Source organism: Anolis carolinensis, chromosome 5 (genome assembly GCF_035594765.1).
Source record: "Anolis carolinensis isolate JA03-04 chromosome 5, rAnoCar3.1.pri, whole genome shotgun sequence".
Lineage (NCBI taxonomy): Eukaryota > Metazoa > Chordata > Lepidosauria > Squamata > Dactyloidae > Anolis > Anolis carolinensis.
In genome coordinates, this window is record NC_085845.1 from 98,447,979 (window position 1) to 98,472,027 (window position 24,049).

General features: G+C 41.7%; 1 protein-coding gene across 1 annotated transcript in view; it reads left to right on the forward strand.

Annotated features, from left to right (window-relative positions):
- The first annotated feature begins 21,006 nt into the window (after positions 1-21,006).
- Positions 21,007-24,049, forward strand: part of wnt7b (Wnt family member 7B) — a 138,467-nt gene continuing 135,424 nt past the window's right edge. The window contains exon 1 of the mRNA XM_003221405.3: positions 21,007-21,318. Coding sequence (XP_003221453.1) covers positions 21,248-21,318 — 71 coding nt within the window. The 5' untranslated portion in view covers positions 21,007-21,247. The remainder of the gene's footprint in view (positions 21,319-24,049) is intronic.

The following is a 24,049-nucleotide window of genomic DNA, read 5'->3' on the forward strand; positions in this document are numbered from 1 at the left end:
AAGTGGAGACGAATAATAACCTAATTTTTATTTTCAGGAGAAAATAAATTCAGGCCGTCCTCTAGATGGCATTGTTATCCTAAAGGTCACAAATACAACATTTAATGATTCCGGGAAATGTCTATTCACTCCCACTAGAGGGCAATCCTTATTTCTGTGTTCTGCACTTCAACTTACCTCTGCTATGCATGATTATTAGATTATTTTTAATTGTTGGGGAAATAAGGTATTTTGCTTGCTATCTGTGTTCACCATCTCATACTTTCCCCCAAACAAGTCAGCAACCTTTACTTCATTCATTCAAGCTATTTATGTTTACTGATCAAAACAATAGCAGATGCTTTATATACAGTCTTCCACTAATACCTTCTTGTCTCATAATTGAAACACAGATGAAGGAGGAAAGTCATGGCATTTCTAGGATATGGTAAATATCACCAAAGCTTTATTTGAAAAAAAATGTCCAAATATGGTAAATAAAATGAAAAAATAATTCAAATCTCAATTAAAAGAATAATTACTATTCTACAGAGATATAGTAGTGCATATATATTCTTGTAACTAACTACAGAGTAAAGACAGAGTTGTACTTTCTGTTGCCCAAAGTCCTTGACAACTTTGAAGCTTTATCACATATCTGGGTCTCAAAGAACTTGTGTGCTGCCCGCTTGGGCAGATTCACCTGAGATCATCATCCCTGGACCCTGATAAAAGTCTGATTTGAAGCTTAATGTGACATAAGGCAGCTCTAGAGGTTTCCACTTGTAGCTCTGTCTGACTATAAACACGGCCATTGACTTATTCATTCACCCTGATATCGCGATTTTGTCATCATCATTGATTGATTGATAGTGGTCATGATAACAACAACCTATTACATGTAAGGTTATAAAAACTGGAGAAATGTTCAATCATCCATATATATTAACTAGCATCACAAATATTAAAAGAAGTATACCAATGTAAATGAATCTATCAAGTATTTCTATAGACAGACATACATAGCTTTCTCATACTTGCATATATTTTAAAAGTTGTGTTAACTATAATGAATAAATTCAATCTAAGCTGGTGTTGTTAAAAATCAAATTGGTCCCTGGTCAAGTGGACCCTGGTTAAAAAAAAAAAGTTGGGAACCATAGCACTGGAGGAACTGACTGAGAATTCTAAGTACTCCTCCCTATACTTAAAATCTTAGAATTTCATATGACATTACAATGGCATTTAAAGTGGAGTCATAGTGATAATTGTGTAGTGTGAAAAAGATCTTAGTTTTGCTTACAACATGTCTGCTATAGCCAGTGTACAAATGAGTCATTACCCAATTTGACCCAACCTCATTGGCCTTAATGGGTCTACTTTAAGCATGATTAAATTTGAATCCATCCACGATCAGGCATTTCCAAGCATTTGAACTGTAATTACTATCTGTGTTGCTGTTATTGCATGCCTTCAGGTTGTTTCTGATTTATATTCATCCTAAGGCAAATATAGTATTTAGATGAGAGACTGTCAACTAATACCTCATGCTGTAGGGTATATTTCAGAAGAAGAAACTAGCACAACCACCTCCTTGACTAAGGAAACTCTATGAAGATTATATCATAAAGTTGCCACAGATCAACCAGTGACATAAGGTCACAAACTCTCTCTATGCCTTTCTCCCTCCTTCCCCCCCCCCTCTCTCTCACACACACCAAATCTGTTGGAAGGGGGGGTCTTGTGGAAAGCTTTTTTCAGGACGGGTTTGCCATTCTTCTGATGATAAATGGGTTTCCACAGGCAAGATGAGATATATCAATCTTTGTCCAGTACTCAAACCACTATAGTAAACTGGCTCTATTTATTTTACCTATGAATAATACAGTAATATCATCTAACCAATACTTTTTCCCCCAATATTTTAATAAACAGGTGGTGCAATTGTCCAAACATATTACCATATTTTTCACATCCTGGGTACATTTACCATGTGTTTCTTTTACTTGTTGAAAATATTGCTGCACTTCTGGTGTGTGCCTAATGGCGGAGAGACGGGTCTGCTGAAGCTCTGACAGCAGGCCTGCCCCACCAGCGACTGGGTAAAGCGAAGGCTCCCTCTTCTACGTGGATTGAAGTGGAGGAGACCGCGAAACCCACGGTGCCCCCCAATGGCCTATAGAGAGGGACCTCCATTATTGGGGAGCTTCTAAAAAGGTCTGGGAAAAGGGCACCACAGGATATGGCAAGTCGCAGAGCGGTGAGTTGGGGACTACCTTGACAGATATCTAGACGCACACATTTTATTTCTAAGAAAAGAAGACAAGAGCAGGATCTAACTACGGAGGGTAAGAAACTCCATTCAAACCTATTAAATGGGAAATAGGATATAAGATGTAGCTCTCAACAAACGGAGGGGGAAGGCAAAGGATAAAGGGTGCCACGGTCGGAAAGGCACAGATAAGGACTCTAATGCAACATAACTTAATCAAACTTAATCAAACTTAATTAGAAGGCATCAATTGACCTAGAAAAGATAGAGTGTAAGAAGGCAAAATGCGATATGGAAGAAGGAGAAAAAAAAAACCTAAAGAAAGTCAGAAAAGGGTGTCAAATGAAGGGACTGAACTTGGAGGCAGGATGTTATGTCTACGCCTGCATCTTCATAAACAAAGGGGAGGCCAGACGTAGGAAGAGGAGGAGGTGCCAGGTGGCCGCTGGGGAAGCTGCACAAGGCCCCGTGAGAGCTACAGACCCCGCGGGACTGCAGGAAGCCTCATGAGGAGTGTAAGACCCCATGAGACTACAAGAAGCCTCGCGAGGTGCGTGAGATCTCACAGGACCCCGCAAGACCATGAGAAGATCAGCAAGAATGGGAGAGAGCGAGCGGCTCGCAGAAACTCACCGAAATCACACAAGACAGTGCAACGTGCCCCAAGATAAAAATAAAAGGGCCGCAAGGGCCTGGGCGAGTCAAGGCAAGTCCAGGAGAGGCAGTGAGAGGTTGCGAGGAACCAAAAAAAATCCAGGGAAGACACATGACCCAGAGTAGAGTGGAGTGGAGTGGAGCACGGACAAACGGGAAGCGGGATGAAATCCACCGCCATAGAAGAGTCGCAAAAAAGGGGGTTAATGGAAAAAGAAGGGGGTGGAGGGATTAAAAAGTAGAAAAGAACATAACAAAAGACAAGACAAACACAAGACCTTTGATAAGATCTTCAAACCACCAGAAAGTAACGCTAACATGGAGAAAAAGAAGACTAGCGAAGAGCCCGATAGGCAATAAGGCATAACAGACGTTTGAAGGATAAATTAGAAAGAGGGATTTCAGGGACCTGAGAGAAAAAAGAAAAAGAAAAGAGGAAAGAGGGAGGTGCCGAGTAGAACAAAAAGAAGACAACAGGGGGGGAAAGCAAAATGTCATTCAAATACAAGAATGAGAGAGATCCAAAAGAATGCAAAGGATCACAAAAAAGATCCTCCATAACAGAGGATATCCAAGTTAAAGACATGATGGACACAATAATGAAAGAACTTCAAAATATGAAGGTAAAACAAGATGCATATCAAAAATTGGCACAGAAACAGATGCTTGACTTCAAGAGGGAAATCAAAGAAGAATTGAGAGATATGAAACAGGAAATCAGCACAATCAATCAAGAACTAAGGGAACTGAAAATAGACAAAAAAGAACTCAGAAAATCCCAAGATAAATTGCAGAAAGAAATGAAAGCCTTAGAGGCAAAGAATGGAAGAATGGAAGAAAAACAAGAACTAATGGAAGCAAAGGAGATGGAATTTCAATTACGCTTCAGAAATATCAAAGAATTGAAAGAAAATATACGAAGGATAATCATTAAGATCGTATCCAACATGCTTCAATGTACACATGAAGAAGCCAAGGACAAGACAGACAAGGTGTACAGAATTAACACAAATTTTGCAAAAAGGAACAAAACACTGTGTGGCGTAATCATCAATTTCACCAAAAAAACCTTCAGAGATGAAATTCTCAAGGCAAACAGCATGTACCCAACTATGTACAAAGACAAAAGAATTGCAATCCTGAAGGAATACCCCAGCGAAACACTCAACAAAAGAAGAAAATATTTATTCTTAGTGGAAGAACTCAAAAAATATCATATACGATTTCGCTGGGGAAAAACGGAAGGACTAATGATGACATACAAAGACCAAAAATTCTGAATAACCTCGGAAGACAAGGCCAAGGACTTCTACAAAAGGCTGAAGAAGGACATAACGGATTATGACAAATCAGAATACGAGGGCCAAAAGGAAAGGAAAGACCATTTCAACGTGGGGGTTTCAAATTTGACTATTATAAATTTTAATTTTCACCACTCGTTTAACTTCCTTCTGTTAAAAAAAAATGTCATGATGAAGAAGAAAAAAAAAGAACTACAGTTCACAATTGCTGGTGGCTTGTGAACAGGTTGTGAAACAGTGAGCTTTTTGCTTTTGCTTTTTGGTGTATTTCTTTGCATTTTTATATCGCCATTTGTTCAGATTTTATTTTCTTTTTTATATAAATATGGACATTTTATCTCTGTTTTTGGTTTTTGGTTCTCTCTCTCTCCCTTTTTGATCCTTTTTAAATCTCAGTTTTCCCACTTTCTATACAATCAAATGTTCTCACTCTTTCAATGTTAATTTACTCTATCTTATAAGGTAAAACGTCAATAAAATATATATATTTTTTTAAAAAAAGGAAAGGAAGAGGGCCAGATTGAAATCCCCAAACAAAGAAGACCTGGAACTAGGGTTCACAAGACTACATTTAAAGAAAGGGACGAATTCACCAATACTGGAAAAGACGATGGAAGAGGAAGAAGAAACTGAGGAAGATGAGAAGAACAAGAGCGAAGAAGAGGAAAGCCAAGCATGACAATGGACCTAAAAATATACTCTAACAATGTGAATAGGCTAAATTCGCCTATTAATATTCAACATTTTTTTTAAAAATCAGATTATGATGTGATCTCTCTGCAAGAGGTGGAGATTAGATGGAAATCTATTGAAAAGACAAGAAGATACAGACAGAAACAGAAATGCGCTGAAAGAATTTTTTGATATAAATGATAACCAGGAAACCTCCCAACATATAATATGGGATGCGAGTAAAGCCACAGTGAGAGGATATTTCATACAACAAGGGGCTAGGATGAAAAAGGTAAAACAAGAAAAAATGAAGGAGACTTTAGAGAAGATTGTGGAGACAGAACGAGCCCTAAAATCCAACCAAAAGAATCCAAAGATAACACGAAAACTAGAACTATATCAGAAACAGAGAGAATACTTAGAAATGGAACAAAGAGCAGTACAATTGAAATTCATAAAACAGATACACTTCGAAAACTCCAAAAAATCTGGAAGATGGCTGTCAAGAAAACTAAGAAAAAGAAGGGAAACAAAATATATAATCAGAATAAAAGGAGGGAAAAACTTTACATCGGAGGAGGAAATCCTGAAACAATTTACATAGTTCTACAAAAAAACTGTATGAAAACGATCAGATCCCAAAGGAGAGTCACACAATACCTAGGCAAACTAAAACTACAAAGATTATGAAAGACCAAAGAGAAGCCTTAAATAAGGAAATTAGTGAAAAAGAAATACAAAATGCAATTAGGAGTCCAGACACATCTTCCTTTTCTTCAAATGCTCATATTTTCAGAATATTGGGGTGAATTTGGGATTGTAGCAAATGGGGACTTCAGTGTATAATTGTACTGTATGTACATCTGCCCCATGTTCAAAGATGATTTGTTGTGTATCTTTGTTATGTATCTTCACAGACATATCTTTTCTTTTCCTAACTTCTTTTATTCTGAAGGTCTGGCAAGTGCATTTTCTAATTGACATCCTGGGATTTTTTTTTATCGTATCAAAAGCAACTTGAGAACATACTGTAAGTTGCTTCTGGTTTGAGAGAATTGGCCGTTTACAGAGACGTTGCCCTGGGGACACCCGCATGTGATAGCTGGGAAGCTTCTCTCATGTCCCCGCAAGGTAGAGCTGACAGACGGGAGCTCACCTCATCTCATGGATTCGAGTTCAGCCGGCACAAGGGTTTAACCCATTGCACCACCGCAGCTCCTCGACATCCTGGTGAATATAGACTTCTAATCCCATTTGCAATCTAGCTAATAGCATGGTTGGAATGATATCTTTTTACATTTATAAAATAAGTGTGTTTTTTTCTTGAAACAACAGTGATTTAGGCACATTGTCTTTCCCAATGATGGCCACTAGCAGCTTTTTTGCCAGTTTCTGATCTTATTGGATCTTAATGGAGAAAACAAATATAGAGGGAAGAAATTTAGTGTAATGTTTACAGTTGAAGTGCCAGCAATTTCTTACATATCCTGCTCATGTGACAATTTTACATCCATGAATTTCAATTCAGATAATAGATTTCTTTTTAGCAGAATTTTTCCCAAAGCAGATTCTGTAATCTAATCCTCATATTAAATTTCTGATGAACTTTAAGGGCGGCAAACTATTTCTGAAAAGCTAGCAACATTCCTTTGGAAGCACACAGAGCGCAAGAGTATAAAACAAGGTGATTAACTGTTTCTAAGCAGTAACATTTTAGACTGCATGTTTTAATGCTCCCGCATTTTAAAACAGGATGGACTAATTCAGTCCTCCAGATACTGTTGGACTTCAACTTCCAGCAATCCTCACCATTGACTTTGCTGGCTAACACTGCATGGAATTGGATTTAAACAATAATTTGGGGGGGGGGGGGAGAGAGAGAGCACAAGTTAACCACCCTGTGCAAGCTTATTATTATTATTATTATTATTATTATTATTATTATTATTATTATTATTATTATTATTTTATGACACAGCAAACAAGATAGATATGCTGGATTTCATATCACAAAATCACAAGTCAAACACTTCCCAAGTGTCTAGGACTGTGTGATGTATTTTTGGATGATGCGCGCAGATCCCAGCAGGGTGGCCTTTTGCAGTTGACAGATCATAATTTTGTCAATGTTTCCAAATGCCGGCTGAGATCTTTTGGCATGGCACCCAGTGTGCCCATCACCACCGGTTTCTGCCAGATTCTTTGAAGTTGAATCTTGAGGTCCTGATAGCAGCTGAGTTTTTCCTGTTGTTTTTTGTCAATGTGACTGTCACCTGGGATGGCAACATCAATGATCCAAACCTTTTTCTTTTCCACAACTGTGATGTCTGGTGTGTTGTGTTCCAGAACTTTGTCAGTCTGGATTCGGAAGTCCCACAGTATCTTTGCGTGTTCATTTTCCAATACTTTTGTAGGTTTGTGATCCCACCAGTTCTTTGCTGCTGGGAGGTGGTACTTGAGGCATAAGTTCCAATGAATCATTTGGGCCACATAGTTGTGCCTCTGTTTGTAGTCTGTCTGTGCGATTGTCTTACAGCAGCTGAGGATATGATCAATGGTTTTGTCGGTTATTATTATTATTATTTATACCCTGCTTTAACTCTTTCCGACTCAAAGTAAATGAGCCTAGAATAAATGGTTTTCATGACTGAGATAGGTGTGGGTGCATCTGTTTGTCTTTCACTGCCCTTTCAAACAGCTTTCAAACCTACACTACACAGTTCAAGCTTTTACTGATTTGAAAGCTTGGTGTTTCTTATCAGAAAGGTGGTAGCCCTTTAAGCTCTGCCTCCAGTGAGGTTTGAATCTGAGGACTGGATGGTGCTAATGATTATTGTCACCGAAACAGGAACAGGTACAAAGTTCAGAAACTGGGGAACAACTTGTTGTATCCACATGGTTTCTAGACTGAAATGTTACCAGACCAGTATGGGGAGCAGAACCGGGAATGAAACTCCCATGCTCTGCCAGTAACAGGAATTATTGTTGCCATGACCAGGACTGCATGTCAAGGGCTTGAATCTTACTTGGCACTTTAAGCAATTTTCCTAATTGAGGAAGAGAAAATATCACATTAAATGGACCAATGGTCTGTGACAGCAGGATTTTTTTCTTTATGTTGTGTATACCTGTGCAAATATATATTTTGTACACATTAGAATGCAGAATTTCAGTTATCTTTTTTTGCTCCAGATGTTGCTATTTCAAGAGAAATTTCTCTCTGTGTTTATGTGGGGATACAGTAGAGTCTCACTTATCCAACACTCGCTTAGCCAATGTTCTGGATTATCCAACACATTTTTGTAGTCAATGATTTCAATACATCGTGATATTTTGGTGCTAAATTTATAAATACAGTAATCACTACATAGCATTACTGCGTATTGAACTACTTTTTCTGTCAAATTTTTTTTATAACATGATGTTTTGGTGCTTAATTTGTAAAATCATAACCTAATTTGATGTGTAATAGGCTTTTCCTTAATCCCTCCTTATTATCCAACATATTCACTTATCCAACGTTCTGCCGGCCCGTTTATGTTGGATAAGTAAGACTCTACTGTATTTATTTATTTGTATCCAGCCTTTTTACCAACATGGGACCCAAGACAATTTAGCCTAAAAGGTTTTGCTAAAAACGTGCTAATGCTTACATATGTCATCCGATTAAAATGCTACAATTGAAGACAGTATACGAATAAAGGTACATCACAGATCCCATATTAGAATACTTTTCTGAATAACCAGCTAATTGTTGCCAAATGAGTGATTAAATTAAGATATATTTACAAGCCAGTTGAAGGAGAGCTGGGCATGGGCCAGGACAGTCTTGTGTGAAGGAGAATTCCTTTGCTTAGGAAAAGTCCCTGAGAAGACTCTCCTCTCAGTTGCCCTGAGGGATCAGAGATTATGACAGAGACAGAGAAAGAAAAATGGCATTATCTGCCAAGAGTTCCAGAGAACCTTATCGATCTTAGTGGATGATGTAGTTTTTCAGATTTTAACTGAAGGGATATAGCCACTTCCTCCCGGGTTTCCTCTGTCTGAAAAGGCCCTAAATCTTGTGAATAGTAAGAGCTGAGAATAACATGATTTCTAGGGATGTGCGATCCATTAAAATGGTTCAAAGGGCATTACAAAACTAAGGGCGTTGGCATTTTGTTTCCAAAGTGTTTCTAAAGTATAGTTTGTGAAAAATTCACTACTATAATGAGAACAACAACATTTCATTACTATTTCATTATAGTAATTGCTCATAATTATTATAATTGGGGAAACTTCAGGGGTGTTTTTCTCCTTCGTTTTTAAAGCTATTGGAGTGAAATGTGCTACAATGGTAGAACACATCTACCACTGTTAGCCCACCAAATTTCAAAATGTTTCACTTATCCATGAATTTTTGGGGAATTTTCAAAGTTTTTATGAAATATTCTTTTTTTAAAAAACTACAAGAGCTATCTACTTGAATTTTATATTTACTGCATCAATCCCCAGAAGTTTCAGAAAGATTCACACATCTACAGATTTTGGGGATTATAAAAAGTTTAGACAAAAACAATTTATCCCCCAAAATGCAACAACAGCAATTTCATTGAATGTCTGTCTTTATGACACACAACCACATAACTTCAATTTAGCACAGATTTATACCACTACTTACTTACTTTAGTCCTCTTTGCAGATTCAATAATTGTATTTATTATTATAAGACTGACTTTAAGCTGCAGTGCTATTGGGGCTTTCAGATACTGAACACTGGATTCTGAGAAATGTAGTTTAGGGCAGGTCTATTTGCATTTTTTGCTGCAGGGGGCCCCACCTTCCCAAACTACATTTCTAAGAATGCTGTGTTCTCAGTCTCCTGCCCACTAACTTTGCTAGTCCTGCCCCCAGTGCCTTTGCTTATGACGATTGGGCTAAGAAAAAGGATTGGTTTGTTAAACACTTTATGTTCTCTTGACTTTACCAAAGTTGCTTAATGTTTATACTAAAAATTAAACTGATCTTGGGATGCATACGAATGTCACAGAATCTTAATGAAAATGATTGGTGCGTGTTTCAATTCTTAAATCCCCCACCTTTCCTTTGATATGAAAAACAAATTTAAAAACAAAATTATGCACACCCCTAATGGTTGCACCTGCAGAGTTTTTATGCTATACTTGGTGACATAGCATCTTGGCCTCAATCTTTCAGATAGTCTTTTTTAAGATGATATATACAATAACCATGACTTTGAATTGTACCTGGAAATAGACTGGCAGCCATTTTTTTCTGTATCAGTTTGTAGTTATTGTTTCTGACTCATTAAAGAAAACAGGTTCCTTAAGGGACTCTTACTATTGCCATTAAATGAGGGATGAAGAATTGAACATTATGACATCATATTAATCAAAGGACTCTTACATCATAGCCAATCAAAGGTCTCTTCCTGATACAATTAAGAGTGAATGAAAACCCACCTTTGCCTGGTTCTGAAATGGATGAAGCAAAAGTGGAGCATTCCAGATAGTCAGAATGGTAGACATTTGCTATCTTGGTGGTTGAAGATCAGCAGTCCTAGTTATTTTATTTAGTGTGTGTAAAAAAATGATTACTCTGATCCAGCTGTAATCCTCTACTGCAGCTAACTACTACATCTATGTGCTTTAGTAAGTGAATTACACATCTAAGGGCTTGTCTTTATTGAATTGGGCCAGAATTTGCTTCTGGGTGTCCAGACAACATCCAGGGATATCTTTCAACATATCTCCTTTTTTTTAAGAATCTTTGACATGAAGTCAAATACCTTATGCTGATATCTATGCATTACTTTATTTGATTTCATTAGATTCCCAATGGTTATCCCAGAATGGGTTTTTCAGGAACAGCTCCTGCAAAACTAATCTCATATCACTAATTCAGTAGATGATGAGAATGTTATATATTTCATTTATCTGCATTTCAGAAATGTATTTAATAAAGTCCACATGTTATTTTGATAAACAAACTAATCAAATGAGAAATAGATGGGAACACCATCAGATGGGTCCAGAATTGGTTGAAAAAGCATGTTCAGAGAATTATCATTAATGTCTATGCTTCAAACTGGAAGGGAACCTTGAGACAGGACTGGGGGGTTCTCTTCTGGGGGCATCGTGTTTATCAGTGACTTAGATCATGGGAAAAGGGAATCCTTATCAAGTTTGCAGGTGATGTGAAACTAGAAGGGAAAGTTAATAATAATATTATAATAATTTTATTCTTATACCCTGCCCCATCTCCCCGAAGGGACTCGGGGCGGCTTACATGGGGCCAAGCCCGGACATCAACAATATAAAAACAAGCAATAAAACAAAACATCAACAATAAAAACAAGTCATAAAAATCCTCTTGGATCTTTGGGGAGTTTCTGGAGTTATGGGTAATGTTTTGAAAACAAACAGAAAAGAAGAGGGAAAAAGGGGATTGAACTGTGACTCAAAAATTCAGAAGCAAATTGCTTTGAAAGGGAGGGAGAGAGGGGAAAATAATTTTTTGGAAAACTATTGACCCAATATTCAGGCTTCAGATAAAACAGAGGATGGCAATGGATGTTTTATGGTCTCTGAACAGTCAATTCCTCCTTCCCCTGATGGTCCTCATCCCCCCCACGGCCCCTCCTTTCCCCCTGTTCCTCTGGCCAAAAGGACGAGCGAGAGGAAGAGAGGGAGAGATTTAAGGGAGGGGGGCCGCAAGGGGGAAGGAGTCTTGGAATGGGAAAAGGCTTAGAGGGATTCGGTTGGGGGGGGGGGTGGAGAGGCGAAGAATAGTTGAGTGTGTGTGTGTTGAAAAGAGGAACAGTGTTTTGGATCGAGTGTGTTTTTGGGATGCGAGGGGAGGGAGCTGGGAGCCCTCCTCCACGTTAGACTGGGCGGAACTCTCTGGAGGGGAATTTCTTGGGGGGGGGCTGATGGGGTGGGGGAGAAGGCAAGCAAATGTGTCCAGAAAATCCTCTGGAGGAGGGGGTAAGGGGAAAGGGTCTAGAGAGGAATCTTTGGGGGGGGTTGTTTTTGGAGCCCAAATCTCTGCATGGGAAGACGTGGACCCCCTCCCCCTCCAATTCTCTCCCTGGCTTAGGGCCATGAACATTGCGGCATAAGCAAGCTGGAACCACCTGCCCTCCCCATGGCGAGTCACCTTAGGTCAACACTCCGAATTCGGCGACTCAAGCAGGGGGGGGGGGGCAAGCTGTTCCCCCTTCAAGGGCCACAAGGGGCCACTTATGCGTGCTGAGTTAGCCCAACCTGGCCTGCACCATGCTTTTCGATGCAAACCCACCCCAATTGGCCAGGATCTTGCCCAATGGAGAATCCCTGGGGATGTCTGCTGGGGTGGGACACCCTAGACGTGCTGAACAAACACCCATCCTTGGCTCAGCCCCTGCCTACACTGACAGTTAATGGAGTAACGACTCACCCAACCGGCCAGATGCAGCTCGTCCTTCCAAGAGTTCCTTCCACCAAGGCTGAATGGCTGGCGTTCGTGGAATCCGCAGGTGCCCCGGGAACACAACCGTTCCCCTACCCCACGATCCTTGAACCTGTAATCTGCAAGCCAGACTGTTCTCACACGCCTCCAGGTGCCAGATGTTCCCGCGTTTCACCAGGAATTTGTTACCGAGCCCTGATCCGAAGTGCAATACCTCCAGAGCTCCGCCCACCTGGGTCTCAACAACGGAGCCGGTTCCCTTTTTTCAGGGCGTCCCCTGTTTCACGTTGGCGCCTTTCCTTCGAGGAGCTAAAAATCTGCTTCCTCCTATCTGGCTCCTTTGTTCAGTACCCTGAATCAGATCTAGAGAGAAAAAGGGACTGCCAGAGAAATTTAGATGTGAAATGAGGTCAAATTGTTGGTCGGAGGGCCCTCCTTGCAGCCGTTTCTCTCCCCAACCTGTTCCAGAATATCTGGACCAAGGTCGCCGCTTGGAATTTTAGCCTAGAAATTGACCTTTGGAACTTCCAAGCAAGTCCCTTCGTGGTAAAGCCAAATTATGTTGTCGACCGCGTTTCTAGGGGATCGGGCCCCTTAAGGGGAGAGCCGATCCGGTCCTGAGAGAACGGACCTTGGCGGAGCCAATAAGAGAATATGAACCGCAATACAACCTGGAGCCGAAATGAAGAAGGTCCGCCAAAGATGAAGGAAAATCCGCCAAGGAGTCTTTATTGAGCGATTCAGCTGAAAAGGACACTAGTAGCGATCATTCAGTCTACTAGCGTAACATACATTCAAAATAAAGCCATATTTATACAATGTTTCGGTCTGACAGCCCTTTGAATTTCCCGCCCTGCTCCCCCGCCCATCTGATCGCGGATAGGCTAGAAGGCTGAACGAGGCGGGCTTTCGTTTCCCGCCTTGCTCTGCTGGCCCAATGGGGAGCCGCTTTTTGTCCCCACTCGGGCCAATCAGAGAGGAGGAGGCGGGAGCTATTGAAACAATGAAGTGCCAGGAAATATCAGATTAATTCCTGCCAGACCGATTTCTAAAGGAATTAATGGCACCCATCAAGGATGTCCGGGTTCCTGTCACGTTCACAGATTTTAGATATGCCTTGGGGTGTCAGAGGGGAAGTGGTGATGGGTGTTGATGAGCCAAAATTGACAGGCTCCACAGGGCGCCTTCCTGAGGTGTCCTGGAATTTCCTGGGATATGACAATGTTTTCTCTGGGGTGACTCAAGCCTTATATTGTCCATGCAATCTGAATTAGATTGGGTTAAGCTGTGGCAGATTATCCTTTTGTTTTTTTGGGAAAGGAAGCCTGGGTCATAGGAGCAGGGGTTCATGTTGGGGTCAAAATATTTCCCATTTGATTTCATGATTTGATAATTATATGAAATAGAATGAAAATTAAAATAAAGTTGGAACATAAACCCAGCTGGGAAAAACACATATTTTCCGGGGATCCCAAAGAGTACAAATACATATAGGCAGATAGATAGATTTCAGGGAAGTAAGGGAGAATCCATAAAGGTGGGTTACATTGCATAAAGGGGAATCATGAATGATATAAACAATTGAAAACATTTGATAAGAACGAAGTTCACAACATCTGGGGAACCCAATATGGAAAGTCATAGGAGTGGAGTTCTAGCAGCATGATTTCACAATTCATGAAGTTAGCCCAACGATTTAGAAATCCATACAACAGTGAGTCATGAGGGTGTCCAGGTACATAGAATATGAAAATTCACGGATACATGAGGAAAAAGAGTTCATCTGTGATGGAAGGAATTCATAGAGATGGCATGGGGAAGGGGCACATGTGGGTTGCAGTCTTGGGAAGTATAAGATTTCATAAGTCCAGGGATAGGTCTGGGGAAGAGTGTTCTTCTCCTTCATAAAATTATGAAGGTATGAATGAAACGTGGAGGGCGCCCGTCCGGGCACCCCCTGGCAGCTGTAGAGAAGGTGAGGGTCCTTGGAGAACTATGTCTCCCCAGCGAGAGAGCGATCCCCTCATCCCCAGTTCACAGAAAGGGGCTAGGGATCTCTTAAAACCATTCCGCGGGTCGCGGGGAGAGGAAAGTCCGGGATAAGGCAGCAGTTTGGCTTGAAAGGAGCAATCGGTCCCGTTTGACAGTCAGCTGTTGAGGTGCCGAGAACTGGACCGATTTCGGTTCCGCTGGTGGTCCTTGAGTCAGGGGCCTTAAAAAGGGTTAGGACTAAAAGATGAGTGTGCTAGGGGTAATTTTGATAAAGATATGAGCCAATTTGTACCGTCCGCCGTATTAACCTATGGTGGAGAAGCCTCCGCCAGGGTTTTAAAGATCAGACGGGTTAGTGAGAGAGAGAGAAATTACATGCAAAGGAAGGAGTCAGAGAATGACACAAAATAACCAGATAGAGAGTGTTACTGTTAAAATAAATGCTACTTTTATTGGGGGATTTGTTACATAGTGCAGGGAAGGGGAAAGTGAAGAAAAAAGATCTTTTAATAATAGTCTGCTGCGGTCCCGTTCCGTTCCCTTTTGGTGAGTGATCTGCGGAACTCTCCGCTGCGAGTTCAAATTAATTTAAAAGCCGGGGTTTCGGTCATCAATGATCCAGCAAAGAAAGCAAATAATCGTTTCCAAAACAAGGGAAGTTATGGCCCCACTATGGTAGTAGTCAGGCCTCATCTGGAGTGCTGTGTTCATTCGAGGGGACCTTATTTTAAGCAGGATTTAGACAAGTTGGAGCAGGTTCAGAGAAAGGCAATGATAACAGGCATGGTGAACAAAACAAGAGAAAGTTTGAAGGAGTTGGATGGGATACCCTAGTGAAAAGAATGCTGCAGAGTGACTAGATTGTGCTCTTTAAGTATCTAAGTTCTGCCAAATGAGGAAGTTATAGGTTGGCTCTTTGCTGCCCCAGAGGATAGAACCAGATCTAATGGTTTTAAATTACAGGGTGGCAGATTTTGAGTGAAGAAATGTCTTGATGGTAAGAATAGTTTAACAATGGAACCAATTAGAGACAGTGAGCTATTAATTTCACTGAGTTTTCATGGAATACTCAAAGTCGATTTGCCATTTTCTTCCAATCCCAAAAACCTTTGACTGCTTTTATGCTCGTGTTTATATGGCAGTAGAAGCCTGTTCAATGAAATTCATTTGCTTTAACACTTCATTCCCAGAGGAAGGCCATGATTTTGTGTAAGCTCAATTCATTTTAAGACAATAAGTACAGCAACCCTAGTATAGGCCTTGGAGGTGCCATGATATTGCCTCTGTTCAATGGCCATGCTTTTACTCTGTGAAGCTGTGTTATAGAGTTGATACATTAATCTGTTGTGATAGTTTATGTATTTTATACTGTTGTATTTTGTACTGTGTATTTTATACCGCTGTATTTTATTATATGTTGTTGGGCTTGGTCCCCATGGTGAGCTGCCCCAAGTCCCCTCGGGGAGATGGGGCAGGATACAAAAATAAAGTTGTTGTTGTTGTTGTTGTTGTTGTTGTTGCTATTATTGGAAGTGAAAGTGAAGGAAGGATCTGGGCATTTGAACAATGCTTGTTAGAAGGATGACTGCTAAATAAGATAATATGAGAAGGTGCCTTAGCTCCTCTAATCTCTCACCATTAGTAGCAGAAATCAGGAAAGCCCCCACCCTGGTAGCATTCAGAAAGAGCTTGAAAACCTGGCTCTTTACTCAGGCCTTTAGTTAAAGTTTGCTCATCCCCATAGCAATCTGTATCTGTGACCATTCCTGTACTGGTTTGCACGTTTTACCTATGTCAGCTTGATAAAGACACAGGGTCTATTCCCATCCCAATTTGCACTTCCAAGAATTTGCAGCACTTTATCAGTCACCTCGTGTTTGCAATATTTATATGGTGCACCTTGCCCAGTCTACTTTTACAACCTCTCAGTTTTAATCCATGTTTTTATTAGTTTTTGTCATTTGTTTTTAATGAGTAGTGTTTAAATTTTTATAATTGTGCATGTCTTTTGTCTATTGTTGTGTTTTATATTGCTATTGTTTTTATTCAGGCTTGGCCCCATGTAAGCCGCCCTGAGTCCCCTTTGGGGAGATAGAGGCAGGTATAAAAATAAAGTTATTATTATTATTATTGTGCAAAACAGAAAACATTCCTGTGTGCTGGTATAAGAGCCATTGCACTATTGTGTCCAATTCACATATTTCAGAAATTGCAGCTTTCAGTTTGTATTACTTTGCCAGAAGATCTTTGTTTTTGTTTTTCATAGGTGGTACACATCCCTTACTTTTTGCAACACACTGAGGGCAGGCATTTTAATCCATTATAAAATGGATTAAAGAAAACCATTAAGTAGGTGCACATATTTACACAAAACAACTGCATGGTTTGTGAGGGGTGCATTGGTAGGGCTGCAGTTTAATGAGTATATCTATTTTGATTTATGTAAAAGGTTTCCCTGTTTAATCAGGGATGGAAATTGTCATTTTATTATAACAAAATGTGGCAGTGGTGTGCAACATTGGGTTACAAATGTTACCAAAGGAGTAAGAAAAAATAGAGCTCAATAAGTACACAGGCATCCCCAAAAGGTGATTTTATGTAGTGATATAATGAAAGCTGTGCAGTATGTGTGAATGTAAAAGCAAAAGCTTGCTGTGGTATTTTAGAAATTGTAGTTCCCATTAGAGTCACATTTCCATTGTTCAAAAAGCAACATTGATATTTGCACCGTACACATTTGCTCCAGCAGAGGTCCATGTTGTAGGACTGCTTTCCCTATTGTGTTGTTGTGGTAATAATATCAGGGGACTGACAGATATATTCCCAAAATGCTTGACATCCTCTGAAAATAAGACCTAGTAGAGGTTTTGCTGAATTGCTAAATATAAGGCCTCCCCTGAAAGTAAGACCTAGCAAAGTTTTGTTTGGAAGCATGCTCGCCAACCAGAACACCAGAGCATGCAGGACTGGTAAATGTACATACCACAGATTGTTGTACATGGAAATAATGGTAGTAACAAGAAATTCTTGATAGGATTCACAATTTGTCTGGTTATGCTGATTTGTGATGACAACTACTATACAGTATATAATAAATGTTCTTTTTTTGTTCAATAATAAATATGAATTCTTCTTCATGGAAAAAAAGACATCCCCTGAAAATAAGACCTAGAACATCTTTGGGAGCAAAAATTAATATGAGACGCTGTCTTATTTTTGGGGAAACACAGTATGTAGTGTGAATAATCAAAATTTGGTTGAGATAATGCTTGCCGTTCTGGAGGGACTCTAATTTTTGCTTCTCATAGACTTGTCTGGTTAACCAGTTAAAATTTGTGTTGTTATTTATTCGTTCAGTCACTTTGGGACTCTTCGTGACCTCATGGACCAGCCCATGCCAGAGCTCTCTGTCAACTGTTGCCACCCCCAGCTCCTCCAAGGTCAAGCCAGTTGCTTGAAGGATGGCATCCATCCATCTTGCCCTTGGTCAGTCCCTCTTCCTTTTTCCTTCCATTTTCCCCAGCATCATTATCTTCTCCAAGCTTTCCTGTCTTCTCATTATGTGGCCAAAGTACTTCATCTTTGCCTCTAATATCCTTCCCTCCAGTGAGCAGTCGGGCAGTATTTCCTGGAGTATGGACTGGTTGGATCTTCTTGTGGTCCAAGGCATTCTCAGAATTTTCCTCCAACACCACAGTTCAAAAGCATCTAACTTCCTTCACTCAGCCTTCCTTCCAGCTCTCACATCCATAGGTTACTACAGGGAATACCATTGCTTTAACTATGCGGATCTTCGTTGCCAGTGTGATGTCTTTACTCTTCACTATTTTATTGTGATTGGTCATTGCTCTCCTCCCAAGAAGTAAACATCCAGGGCCTAGAAATACAAAGTCTGTCACTGTCTCCACATTTTTCTCCCTCTATTTGCCGGTTATCAGTCAGTCTGGTTACCATCATCTTGGAGGTTTTTATGTTTAACTGCAATCCAGCTTTTGCACTTTCTTCTTTCACCTTGGTGATAAGGCTCCTCAGCTCCCCCTTACTTTCAGCCATCAAAGTGATATCATCTGCATATCTAAGGTTGTTAATGTTTCTTCTAGCAATTTTAATTCCAGCCTTGGATTCATCAAGCCCCACATGTGGCATGATGTGTTCTGCATACAAATTGAATAGGTAGTGTAAGAGTATACAGCCCTGCCCTAGTCCTTTCCCAATCTTGAACCAGTCTGTTGTTCCATGGTCTGTCCTTACTGTTGTGACAGATGGCAAGCTATTTAACCTCAGCAGACTGAGAGCCAAAACCAAGGTCACCACAGCATCTGTTATTGAACTCCAATATGCCAATGACAACGTAGTCTGTGCGCATTCAGAAGACGACCTACAAGCCACTCTAAACACCTTCGCAGAAGCATACGAGAAGCTCGGCCTCTCACTGAACATCGAGAAAACCAAAGTGCTCTTCCAACAGGCACCAGCTAATCCCTCTACAAAGCCAGGAATACAGCTTAATGGTGTAACACTAGAAAATGTTGACCATTTCCGCTACCTTGGCAGCCACCTCTCCACAAAAGTCAACATTGACACTGAAATACAACACCGCTTGAGCTCTGCGTGTGCAGCATTTTTCAGAATGAAGCAGAGAGTGTTTGATGATCGGGACATCCGTAGAGATACCAAGGTGCTTGTTTATAAAGCCATTGTCCTCTCAACCCAGCTCTACGCCTGCGAAACGTGGACGGTCTACAGACGTCACACTCAACTCCTAGAGCGTTTCCATCAGTGTTGCCTCAGAAAAATCCTGCAAATCTCTTGGGAAGACAGGCGGACAAATGTCAGCGTGCTTGAGGAAGCAAAGACCACTAGCATTGAAGCAATTCTCCTACGCCATCAACTTCACTGGACTGGCCCGATCACCATCTCCCAAAGCAGTTACTCTACTCCGAACTCAAGAACTGAGAACTCAAGAACTGGAAACGTAATGTTGGTGGGCAGGAAAAGAGATGTAAAGATGGGCTTAAAGCCAACCTTAAAAACTGTGGCATAGACACTGAGAACTGGGAAGCCCTGGCCCCTGAGCGCTCTAACTGGAGGTCAGCTGTGACCAGCAGTGCTGCAGAGTTCGAAGAGGCACGGAACAGAGACCTGCGGGAGAACATGCAGATCAAAAATAGGTCTCTTCAGCCACCTACGGACACCCCCCCCCCAAGACACCAGAGACCTAATCTATCTAAATCTAATCTAAATCTAAATCTAATCTAAATTTAATTTAAATCTAATTCTATTCTATTCTAATTCTAAATTCTAAATCCATAATAAAAGTGAAAACCTATACATGTGTATGTGGCACACATGTCCGCTCACACAGACAGCCTCCGGCCTCCACAAACAGGCTACACTTCCCACTCCTAAGAAGCCAACAAGTCACTACTTTGCACTGACATTGCAGTTACAGCGAGCACCTTGAACATGTAGCCCAACCCCTGCCAATATCCTCCCCAAACACTACAAATCACCACCCAAGAAATGCTTTCATTTGGGGACCATTTCATCCTACATTTTGCTTTTTCTTCCACCACAGGCAGGCATTCCAGGGTTCTCCATTGCTGTGAAATTTGCATGGCCCTGCCTACTGCCCTTTATAGTTCACCTGCAATAAATGAGCACTTTGAACCCCATCGATGATGGACCAGGACCAAACTTGCCACACAGAACCCCCATAACCAATACAACGTATTGGACAAGTTGGGGGGAAAGCCCTCATAGGGGGAAAGGGAGTTATAGTTCAGCTGCATTTGCCTCTGGGAGTTGTAGTTCACCCTTATCCAGACAGCACTGAACCCAGCCAATGACGGATCTGGACCAAACTTGGCACACTGCCGCAACGTACCCAACTATGCATACAGGCTCTGTGAGTTGTAGTTCACCCTTATACAGGAGCCTCCGGTGGCCTAGGGGATAAAAGCCTCATGACTTGAAGGTTGGGTTGCTGACCTGAAAGCTGCCAGGTTCGAATCCCACCGGGGGAGAGCGAGGATGAGCTCCCTCTATCAGCTCCAGTTCCATGCGGGGACATGAGAGAAGCCTCCCACAAGGATGGTAAAACATCAAAAAATCCGGGCGTCCCCTGAGCAACGTCCTTGCAGACAGCCAATTCTCTCACTCCAGAAGCAACTCCGGTTGCTCCTGACACGAAAAAGAAAACCCTTATACAGACAGCACTGAACCCAGACAACTTCGGATTTGGACTAAACTTGGCACACAAGTTTCTCAAATGACCCGGGCACCATGCGGTCCCCAAGCTAGTAGTCAATAAAACAGAAATAGATGGTTTTTCTTTCTTTCTGAAACTCCCTGCCTTCCTCCACGATCCAATGGATATTGGCAATTTGGTCTCTTGTTCCTCTGCCTTTTCTAAATCCAGCTTGTACATTCATGAGGCAACCCCTAAAGCGCCTCCTTGGCTAGGGGTTTGGGTGGAGGGGCTGCTTCCTTGCTTCCCTCAGGGCGTCCACGGAGGGGCCTTTCTCCAAAGAGGGGGGGGGTGCAAGATCTCTGCGGGCTGGGGCTGTCCCCCTCCCTCCCTCCTTCCCTCCCTAACCGGAGAAGCCCCAGGCGGCGTGGGCGTGGGCGAGGGAGGCCGCCGGGATCCTCCTCCTACCTGCCGCGCCAGGTCGCAAGGGACGTGGTGTTACCTGCGGAGGCAGAACAGGGAGCAGCGCCGAGGCAGAGGCCAGCCAGCCAGGCAGGGAGGCAGGAGAGCGGCGTATTCTCCCCTCCGCCTTCGCGCCGCGGTTGCCAGGGTCTCTCCTTGGCAGCCCGGCGGCAGGCTCGGCGGGGCTCCCCGCGTGGATTTAATCGGCAGAGGAGCCCCGTCGCTTGGCCCCGCACCCTTTCATGTTATGCGGCTCCCTCCCTGCCCTCCTAGATCATGCACAGAAACTCCCGAAAGTGGATTTTCTACGTGTTTCTCTGCTTCGGAGTCATTTATGTCAAGTTGGGGTGAGTACCAGCTGGGGGCAGAAGGGGCGGAGGGCTTTGGGAAGGTCCAGCCGGCGGCGCTCGAGCTGCTCGCTCTCCTCCGGGTCCGTCAAGCAGGGAAAAGGGCTTGGGAACGCCGCCTCGCATCGATCCGCGCATAGACGGGTCGATTTCTCTCTCTTTCTCTCTCTCTCTCTCTCTCTCTCACCTCCCCAAAGCGGAGAGGTGCTTGTCACGTGACGCGCGGGCGCTAGGCGGGGGGGGGGGGGGGAGAGATCAGCCCAAAAGCTCGAGGGCAGAGATGGGGAAGTTTCCCCAAGGCTGTATTAAAGCGGGGGGGGGGGGGGGGGGGTAAGCATTTGGCAATAGAGGCAGTGCCCAGGTTAGGAACAAGATACGTTCTGTAGGTATGTTCTTAAGTTAAATTTGTATGTAAGTAGTAACAAGTGTGTTTTTGAGGCGTAACTCCAATCACACACACACAAACTGGATACACACACACACACATATATAAAGGTAAAGGTTTCCCCTGACGTTAAGTCCAGTCATGTCTGACTCTGGGGGTTGGTACTCATCTCCATTTCTAAGCCGAAGAGCCGGCGTTGTCCGTAGACACCTCCAAGGTCATGTGGCCGGCATGACTGCATGGAGCGCCGTTACCTTCCTGCCGGAGCGGTACCTATTGATCTACTCACATTGGCATGTTTTCGAACTTCTAGGTTGGTTGCTGTACTTGCAGACCGAAAGGTCCCAGGTTCAAATTCCGGGAGCGGCGTGAGCGCCCCCTGTTAGCTCCAGCTCCTGCCAACCTAGCAGTTCGAAAACTTGCAAATGTGAGTAGATCAATAGGTACCGCTCTGGCGGTCATGCCGGCCATATAACACACACACACACATATATGACTGGATATATGTAAATATACCCAGAGACATGCAAACACACTTATATAACTGGATATCTATATCGATATCTATATACACATACATGCATACATATATATGACTGGATATACAGTATATAGAATATTTACACACACATATATGACTGGAGATATGTATATATAATATACACACACATGCACAAATATATATGACTGGATATATATGCACACATATGACTGTGTATACATATGTGTATGTGTGTATATATAACTGGATATATATATATATACACACACACACATACAGTAGAGTCTCACTTACCCAACACTCGCTTATCCAACGTTCTGGATTATCCAACGCATTTTTGTAGTCAATGTTATCAATACATCATGATATTTTGGTGCTAAATTCGTAAATACAGTAATTACTACATAGCATTACTGCGTACTGAACTACTTTTTCTGTCAAATTTGTTGTATAACATGATGTTTTGGTGCTTAATTTGTAAAATCATAATCTAATTTGATGTTTAATAGGCTTTTCCTTAATCCCTCCTTATTATCCAACATATTCACTTATCCAACATTCTGCCGACCCGTTTATGTTGGATAAGTGAGACTCTACTGTGTGTGTGTGTATGTGTATATATATATATATATACACACACACACACATACATACACATATGTGATTGGATACATGTTCACACTCCTGTGGTGAGCCTCCGATGGCCTAGGGCAGGGGTCCTCAAACTTTTAAAGCAGAGGGCCGGTCCACAATCCTTCGGACTGTTGAGGGGCCGAATTATCATTTGGGGGAAAAATCCGAACAAATTCCTATGCACACTGCACATATCTTATTTGTAGTGCAAAACAACAACAATAACGATGAAAGAACAATACAATATTTAAAAATGAAAATAATTTTAACCAACATAAACCTATCAGGATTTCAATAGGAAGTGTGGGCCTGCTTCTGGCCAATGAGATAGTTAGGTTAATTAGGATTGTTGTTGTTGTTGTTGTTGTGTGTCTTCAAGTCATTTCAGACTTTGGGCGAGCCTAAGTCCAAAATTATTTATTTATTCATTTACTACATTTATTTACTACATTTATATCCCATCCTTCTCACCCCAAAGGGAACTCAGAGCAGCTGTATGTACATACAATATATTATATTATTAGCATAGCACAATATTAGCATTATACTATATTGAACTATACCACTATACTGTAATATTATATGTAATATATAACATATAATTAATATTATTATATGATATTATTGTTAGTTTTGTATTGTATAAAATGATAATATTATTATCAATATTATATGTATATGCAATATATTATATTATTAAAACTGATATAAAATATTATATTATAAATGAGGGCGGGGGCCAGGTAAATTACCTTGGAGGGCCGCATCCGGCCCCCGGGCCTTAGTTTGGGGACCCCTGGCCTAGGGGATAAAAGTCTTGTGACTTGAAGGTTGGGTTGCTGACCTGAAGGCTGCCAGGTTCGAATCCCACCCGGGGAGAGTGCGGATGAGCTCCCTCTATCAACTCCAGCTCCATGCGGGGACATGGGAGAAGCCTCCCACAAGGATGGTAAAACATCAAAACATCCGGGCATCCCTTGGGTAACGTCCTTGCAGACGGCCAATTCTCTCACTCCAGAAGCAACTCAGGTTGCTCCTGACACGAAAAAAAAACTCCTGTGGTGTTTGTTTTGCTGCTCAGGAGATTTCACCTCACTTTCTGTCCTTGTGAGAGTTGGGTTCTGAACCATTTTGCTTGTGGAAACAAGGATTGGGAGAAAGCTTCAGTGGAGACCCCTTGCCCCCATGATAATAACTCTTTCATGAGTCAA